Below are 8,242 nucleotides of genomic sequence, written 5' to 3'. Positions count from 1 at the left end.
CGCCAATAGGTATAATTTAAACTTGTCTTGTGATATCATCTCTGTGGACACTTTCCCAAGATCAAAATAATTTGGCCCAGCAGCATCAGAGGGAAGGTTGGCTTGTTGTTCAGTGGCACTTGTACTTGTAGTGTCTGTTTGCTCGGAACTGGAGACATTATTAGGTTTTCCTTTGACAAAAAAATTGTCAAGCTTGGACTGCATATCATGAGTAGGATATTTGTTCAATGTGCGTCTGCAACTGCTCAACTCAATGTGACTACTATTGGTACATGGTACCCAGAATTGCATCAGTCAAGTGCGATAAATCAGGTGATGTGACGGAAATGAGGTGACATACAATCAAGTGTCAATTTAAAACTAAATGAAATGGTTTGTTTTGGCACATGTCAGAATAAACTGTCAGACACTCATATAAAAATGAGGGTTGTTTATGCACGTAACTAAGGGATTTAACCCTCTCTCTCTCTCTCTCTCTCTCTCTCTAGTAATTACCGACAGCGTCGGGACAATGAACCGATTACTAACGATATGAGGACATCATGTTTTAGGACTTGTGAGACGTTCTAAAGCTTATTGACATATTGGCTATATATCTCTGACATGTATGGTATGTAGAAGTTGTGTTGATGGAGAATAAATGCTCATTTCTTATTTTTAACATTGTCCTCATTTCGATTGAGAGCAGTATCAAGAGATTAGATTAATAAGGACGTCCTCATATCATATGAAAGAAATAAGAGATTAGTTTAGAAGGACATGTCGTCATCATATTCAACGAGAGAAATGGTAACTACAAATATTGTGAGCCGAGGTCACAAAAGAATCCGCCCTGCGTCCATTTTTTCTTCCGTAGTAATAGGACTTTCATCATATGTTTGTCATGCACATCTCCTCAGTAGTTTCCCCGTTATGCTATATTTCTTTATAAACTTTCATCGAAAGACATTTAAACGTTGAAGATCGAGATACAGAATGTAGTTGCGCTTACGTTAAAAAGCGATTCCTATAACCCCTAAACTTGTTTGCATTTATTACCAAATAAAAAGTACCCTTGTGTGAGGCAATATTAAAAAAAAATGTTTAGCGAGTGCATCCGAAGAAAATCCCACTCAAAGCTTTGACTGCATGGATATAGAAATGAGGTTTTCCCATTATCTTGCTTCATACAGCAATAGAACCATTGCTAAAATTTGGTGTCCATTTAGCTGTGCTCAATGAAAAAAATACAGTAAAGTCAGACTAAGATAAACAAGTTAACCTAGACTCCTCGTGTAGGACGATTGCATAAACACGTAGGGATTCGAAGGTGTCCTATTAATTGGAAAGTACAATTTTAGTCTCCACCGAATACTAATGTTTACCATAACAGTTCACATTTGCAGTCTTAACCCAGTAGGTCCCAAAGCAGAAACCACAGTTAATAATTCATTGTTCGATTTGTTCTAATTATGAATATATTTGAAATATTTCCAATTGGAAGTAGCAAACAATAAAGAAAATATCCTCCGTAAATTTGGAGGAAATATTAAAACATGGGAAGAGAACGAGATATGCAGATAGATAACTTATTACTAAGAATGTGTTCATAATTAAGCATTACCTCCAACACTTTAAGACAGTTTACGTTCCTCAAGGCGTCTAATTTCTGAGCCCTTCATTTAAATTTAATTTCTTTGCCTAGATCTATCTAATTTCTGAGCCCTTCATTTAATCAAAGAATCAATTGTTTGGCTTATAAAAATTCAAGGAACAATATAAATGGCTAATAACGGCCACAGCTCACTGCAAGAGAGGAATTGACAAGATAGGGAAACAGAATGCCAAACGCAGGGGTATACGGACAACTCTGTGCACCATTGGTAAACGATGGATGCTCACATTCCTCAAGGTACCTTGAGAGAATGAGGGACACGATTTTCCAGTACGCCAGCCCATACCATTTGTCACCCCATGGTAGCAGCCACTTTTTTCATTTAATATTTATAAAAACATGGGAGTGAGTTTATTATTTATTTTGATTATTTATTTGTATTTAGAATACCCTGGCCAAATTCAATCTGGTGATCAGAAAAGAACCGACCACTCATGGAGGCATGAGATGGTCTAGACCAACTTCCAACGGTAAAGCGTAGGAAAGTTTTATTGATATGACCCGACGTACAATTAAGGAAAGGATAGTGTCCCCTTATCTTGCCAGATTCCGCCCAGACAGACTGTGACAAGAACTGTTTATTATTAATTATATTTATGACATAAGTTATTCTGAAAATATATATATATAATAATAAAATAAAAATGAAATCAAATTAGCTAAAATTTAACGTTTTAAGTCAGTCTTTGGTGCATCATAAAATAAATCAAAATCATTAAACAAATCCAATTAAAGAAACAGTCTCCAAACCAATGTTGTTGTCCATGAGTTCATATTCTCCGAGCTGATCTGTCGGATTCACAACCAGTTTGAGTGTCCAGAGTCTGTATTCACAAAAGTTCATGTGGATTTCCTCATTTAACAGTCTACTCTGCTCGAAACTCTCAGATCCCCGGAAGTTTAAGTCGATCGAATGTTTTGACCCTGAAAAAATTATAAAACAGCAGCAGCAACAGGTGGTAAATGTTGAAGGGGAGGATGGAGGGGTTTTGATGTGGTGTTTCAAAAAATATGGCAGCGTTAGACGTAAATATAACATCGGGATACATCCGGAACGGATTCGGGTTTAACGTTGTGAAAGAACAGATTAATTTCTCTTTTATTAAATTGGTTTACCTTTTACTTAGATAAACCCGATTAATCAAAGAATCAATTGTTTGGCTCATAAAAATTCAAGAAACAATATAAATGGCTAATAACGGCCACAGCTCACTGCAAGAGAGGAATTGACAAGATAGGGAAACAGAATGCCAAACGCAGGGGTATACGGACAACTCTGTGCACCATTGGTAAACAATGGATGCTCACATTCCTCAAGGTACCTTGAGAGAATGAGGGACACGATTTTCCAGTACTCCAGCCCATACCATTTGTCACCCCATGGTAGCAACCACTTTTTTCATTTAATATTTATAAAAACATGGGAGTGAGTTTATTATTTATTTTGATTATTTATTTGTATTTAGAATACCCTGGCCAAATTCAATCTGGTGATCAGAAAAGAACCGACCACTCATGGAGGCATGAGATGGTCTAGACCAACTTCCAACGGTAAAGCGTAGGAAAGTTTTATTGATATGACCCGACGTACAATTAAGGAAAGGATAGTGTCCCCTTATCTTGCCAGATTCCGCCAAATGGGCGTGTCTATACACGTTCAAATATCTACCCCCCCCCCCCCCGCGGCCCTACCGCTTCAAATAATAAATCATTTATATTCCTTTCAACATTTGATAACATATATTAACGAATGTGACAATCCTAAGGGAATGAACGAACATCGGGTGAGGATAAAAAGGTTTCCAAAGCACCTTCAAAGTTGTTTAGAAGTACGTCATTTCCGAGATCGGTCAAGTGAACCCCATCAAACCGGTAGAGGTCGATCTCAGATGCTCTAATATTCGGGTGTCTTATCTCGGCAAGGCCCTCAGTTAAATAGAAATTTTTTATTGCAGTGTTTATGCGTTTTCGGACCTTCTCTAAGCGAGTGCCACTTTTTGTTGCGCTATGCCAGTACCGTCTCATCAGAAGTTCACTCCAAATGACTCTGGTATTAGGAAATAATAATTTAAATCTAAGGGTGTCTGTTTTGATATCATCTATTATATCAGAACAAGGCCGTAAACCAATATCATTAGACCCAAGGTGTATTACGATCATAGCGGGAAGTGGATATTTCTCTCTAGCACGCGAGACTGTGGCCGACAACTCACTCCATTTCATTCCTCTTTCCCCGAACCATCTAACAACATATCCTAGCCTTTGCAGTCCAAGGTGGATCCCCCCAGTGCGAGAGTCAGCTCGTCTACGGGCCCAATAAACAATCGATGAGCCAAAAATCCAAACAGATTTTGAACCTAAAAATTAGGAAATTGTATTAAAAATGAATCAGTCAGAAGTACATGTAAACTCGCAAAACAGATCGAATTTAAAGACGAATATATCTCTCAAAACAACTAGATTTCCAGCGACCCAATTTTTTAATTGCCTCGTCGTCTATGCCCTCTTTAGCTAGATCGGACGCACGGCCTATTCTGAAAGAATGTGAGCGAATTTGTAATGGTATCTCGCAAAACTTTAGAGATTTCTCCAGCATAGCACAAAACTGATATTTTGTCAAAGGCTTGCCGTTAAAATGAACAAAAAGTTTTTCAGAACCATTTTGACCCGAGAAACGGATAGACAAATAACGATGTAACAGAAAAATTGGACAAACTGATACATTTTCCTGCTTTGTTAATATAAGCTTAATTGAGGATCGCTTTTGATCTGTTTTAGAACTGCGAATATTGGCATGCAAAACTGTATTTTTATCTAAAAAAGAGATATCTCGAAGATCGAGAGCGTGTCCACTTTCATTGTCAGTTGTTGTTACGGCAAATTCTCCTATCCTTAATAAGGCAAAGTAGGCTAGAGAAAAGGTGGAGGCAAACATGTATGATTCGTAATCGGAGTGACAGATCCATTGTAACGAGGAAATAAGCTTTTTTAGTAGATCAAAAGTAATCGGAATTCTTATGTCGGGTTTTGTTGGATTTTTCCTGCGAAAACCTTGTAACAACTTTGTAACGAGAAAAGATTTAGTGTTGTCAATAACATTATTTAATTTGTGAGCGTAACTCAGAGCTGAAAGGAAAGTAGAGACAGTTGAAAAAGATTTACCCTCACAAGACAGAAATGCAATGTAATGGGACAATAACTCTACGGGGATTGGCCAAATAACATCAAAATTATAAAGCGAGCAGAAATTTTGAAAAGAAGCGACTGCTGTTCTATAAGTCTTCCAGGAACTCGAAGCCATGGAACTATCGAATAAAGAATTCGTTTCGACTTTTAAATTTTCCAAAGATGGGATGGAATGGCGCATGGACGTGGTTCGGCAGTCGGACAAAGAGTCTGGAACTTCTGAAAATCACAACGAGAAAGAGCATCACATACTTTATTCATAACTCCGGGGATGTGTTCACATTTTATTAGTATGTTATATTTTAAACAGTCCAAAACAAGTTTCCTGACTAATGACATAACTCGTGGAGAACGGGATGATTTTTTGTTGACAATTGCAACAACTGCTTGATTGTCGACGTGAAATAAAATTCGTTTATTCCTTAACAATTCTCCCCAGATGTTCAGAGCTACTACAACCGGGAATAATTCCAGAAAGGTAATGTCGGTTAAAATGTCAGAGTTAACCCAAGAACTAGGTCAACAGGCCTGAGCCCATCTGTTATCAAAGAAAATACCAAATCCCTTTTCTTTACCTCCTGCACTGTCCGAAAAAAGATTCAAATCAGAATTGGAAGACCAAAATTTATCTAGAATTACTGTAGTCCCATTGTATTCCGACAAGAATTGTAACCAAACCTCTAAATCGTCTTTCATAGCCTTGGTGACTCTTATTCTATAGTAACTTTTTTGTACGTTACAAGTTGCATCAATGAGCCTACGACAAAATGCTCTACCAGGAACCACAACTTGGCAAGCGAAGTTTAGGGACCCTAATAAGGATTGTAATTCTTTTAACGTAATTTTTGAACAACCAAGACAGTACAGAATTTTTTCCCGAAGTTCAGTTATTTTCTCCAAAGGGAGTCTCATAATCATATTGATAGTGTCAAACTCTACTCCTAAGAAAATTAATATTTCTGTAGGTTCAACTGTCTTATCATCCGCTAAAGGAACGCCCCACAACTTTCAGCAGTCCTGGAAGCAAATTAAAACCTCTTTACATTCTGGAACTGACACTCCCCCAAATAGAAAATCATCTAAATAGTGAAGAATATTCTCAGAGTTTGATTCTTTTTTTTACATACCAATGAAGGGCAGTGGAGAAAGATTCGAATAGGGCACAACTTATAGAGGCCCCCATAGGTAAACACTTATCAAAGTAATACAAATTTTCGAACTTAAAACCAAACAAATCAAAATCCTGTGGCGAGATTCTGAGCAGTCGGAAAGCCGATTTTATATCACATTTGGCAAGAAAGGAATTTGGGCCAAGCTTCTGAATCATGTCCACCGCATCGTCGATCGAAGAGTAGGATACGGAACAGAATTCTCTCTCAATAAAATCGTTTACTGAGTTCTGGGAAGGGAATGACAAATTATGTATTAAACGAAATTCCGAACTTGATTTTTTTGGAATTACAGAGATTGGTGAAGTTCGAAATGTAGGGAAAGGGGGGTTAATAAATGGACCGGCTATTCTACCCATTGAAATTTCTTTCTGAATTTTTTGTCTGGCTGCGAGTAAACGTTCGCCAAACATTTCTTTGCCATTAGCTTCAAAGGGTCTCCGGGGACCTGAGTATTTCATATCAAAGCCATATTGTAATCCATTAATTAAAGCATATGCTTTTTCTTGACATGGGTACTTTTTCAGAGCTTTTTTAACTTCGCTCACTCTGATAGGAGAATTACCTAGTGTATATAAACGGGTCAATCCTGAAATGAAAAAGTTCGATTTATAAATTTGTAATCACAACATATTTACAATATTACATAATATGACATTGTCATTAATGTCAGACTTGAAATCAAATCGATTTATTGATTCTGTGGACATTTTGTTATTGGGTGATATTTTCTACATTTTTTACATTGATGGGTAAAAATACATTTTGACCCGAACTTGCAATAACCCTTATTAAACATTCTACATGGGCCTGTTGTTTGACCAGCGCTAGTCTTGTTTTGCCCCCAACTGACCACAGAAACAGACGAAGTTGGTGAGGAATGTCCAGGTCTATGATTTGAAGGGTCTTGAACCGACCCATGACCTACTGACTGAGAAGGGGGTGTATAAGGGGTTGAAACACACATTATCCAAAGTTCCATATCAACTATTCCCCAAGAAGAAGTTGGGGACGCCGCTTTACGCAACCTGTATTGTTCATCATAGTGAACCCAACCTCGAAAATAGCCCCTGGAGGCTGCAAGTCGAATTGTTTGCATATATTTGAAAAGTTCTAACCCTTTTTGGGGCCATTTCTCTAAAATAATGCTTGCATATATCATGAATGCATTAGTCCAAGTTTCAATGTTTTTAAACTGTGTTTTTTGTTGTTTTACAACGGCAAGGGTACCCCCTTTTATAGTGAGCTCTCCATCTAACTCACAGTTATCTGCTAAATCTCGAGCTGATTTGAGAAGCAAGTTTAGATCTACAAATTCACCTGCCCATACTTTCTCTTTTATTTTACTTGGGACGTGAGATGATATAGGAGTAAAGACACTAGACACAGAATCGGGCGATTGATTGATGTACGACATATCGCCACACCTTTGTGTATCAGGATCGGAAAGGGGGGAACAGGAGACCCAGAATAAAATGGACGTGCTAAGGTTTGTGAAGTATTGATAAACCTACCAATTCCACTCGAGCTTTGCTGGGGTGGGACCTTTTGTGCGGTAACAGGAACAGGCATACGAGACTCATCAGGAATGGGAGGCAATGCTTCATCGGCTATGATATTGACGACCGAACCATGGCTCACAGATAAAGTTGACTTTCTGGTCGAGGGACCTTGAGTAGGGGCATCAGTGGCATCAATTTCGCTGGACGACGTGGAAGCTGTCGAGGGTATTTTTCTGGATTGGCGTGGCGACGATGACGTCTGAGCAGTCTGCAAAGTCTTCTTCTTTTTCTGGTTTTTTGTAGCATCTCCGTCTTGTTGATTCCTTCTAGGGGCTGCTCGTTTTCTTTTGGCAGGTTTCATGCTGCGTTTTAAGGAGGATGGCTTGGATTGATTATCTGTTTTGATGTGGTGTTTCAAAAAATATGGCAGCGTTAGACGTAAATCTTTCTCTTTTATTAAATTGGTTTACCTTTTACTTAGATAAACCCGATTAAATTCAATTTCTTTGCCTAGATCTATCCCATCATTTTCTTTGACATCTCACCAAAGGACTTGGCCATCAGAAAGTCTATTTTGATATTTACAAAATACGTAAATGGTATTGCAACAGTTACTAACCATGTTGGACCTTTTTAAGTCAAAAATGGTACGGGATCTAAAAATTGTTTTTGAATTAATACATAAATCAAATATTTTTGCCAAACAATATATAACAACCCTTTGGCACAGT

At 37.9% G+C, this 8,242-nt stretch overlaps 2 protein-coding genes and 1 pseudogene across 2 annotated transcripts; all 3 read right to left on the bottom strand.

Annotated features, from left to right (window-relative positions):
- Window positions 1–3,015: 3,015 nt before the first annotated feature.
- Window positions 3,016–5,758, bottom strand: LOC148597157 (uncharacterized). The gene is made up of 2 exons (XM_088563006.1): window positions 5,416–5,758; window positions 3,016–4,011 (listed from the first exon to the last, which is right to left on the bottom strand). The coding sequence occupies exons 1-2, from the start codon at window positions 5,756–5,758 to the stop codon at window positions 3,416–3,418; spliced, it is 939 nt and encodes a 312-aa protein (XP_088419132.1). The 3' UTR covers window positions 3,016–3,415.
- A 90-nt stretch (window positions 5,759–5,848) lies between these two features.
- LOC148597156 (uncharacterized) lies at window positions 5,849–6,470 on the bottom strand (annotated as a pseudogene).
- Window positions 6,471–6,514: 44 nt separating this feature from the next.
- LOC148597155 (uncharacterized) lies at window positions 6,515–7,494 on the bottom strand. Its single transcript, XM_088564063.1, has one exon. The coding sequence runs from the start codon at window positions 7,424–7,426 to the stop codon at window positions 6,701–6,703; it is 726 nt and encodes a 241-aa protein (XP_088420189.1). The 5' UTR covers window positions 7,427–7,494; the 3' UTR covers window positions 6,515–6,700.
- Between the last annotated feature and the right edge of the window lie 748 nt (window positions 7,495–8,242).

This window comes from Perna viridis, chromosome 15 (genome assembly GCF_037379345.1).
Source record: "Perna viridis isolate PV_CMFRI_1.1 ecotype Kerala chromosome 15, ASM3737934v1, whole genome shotgun sequence".
Classification (NCBI taxonomy): Eukaryota; Metazoa; Mollusca; class Bivalvia; order Mytilida; family Mytilidae; genus Perna; species Perna viridis.
This window is presented reverse-complemented; position numbering and strand designations above follow the sequence as displayed.

Bases quoted from the DNA above. Each gene is read 5' to 3' on its own strand.
- LOC148597157 (XM_088563006.1), bottom strand. From the start codon at position 5,758: ATGATTATGAGACTCCCTTTGGAGAAAATAACTGAACTTCGGGAAAAA. The intron at 4,012-5,415 runs GTAAAGAAAAGG...CCTAATTTTTAG, and splicing joins TTTTTCGGACAGTGCAGGAG to GTTCAAAATCTGTTTGGATT.
- LOC148597155 (XM_088564063.1), bottom strand. From the start codon at position 7,426: ATGTCGTACATCAATCAATCGCCCGATTCTGTGTCTAGTGTCTTTACT.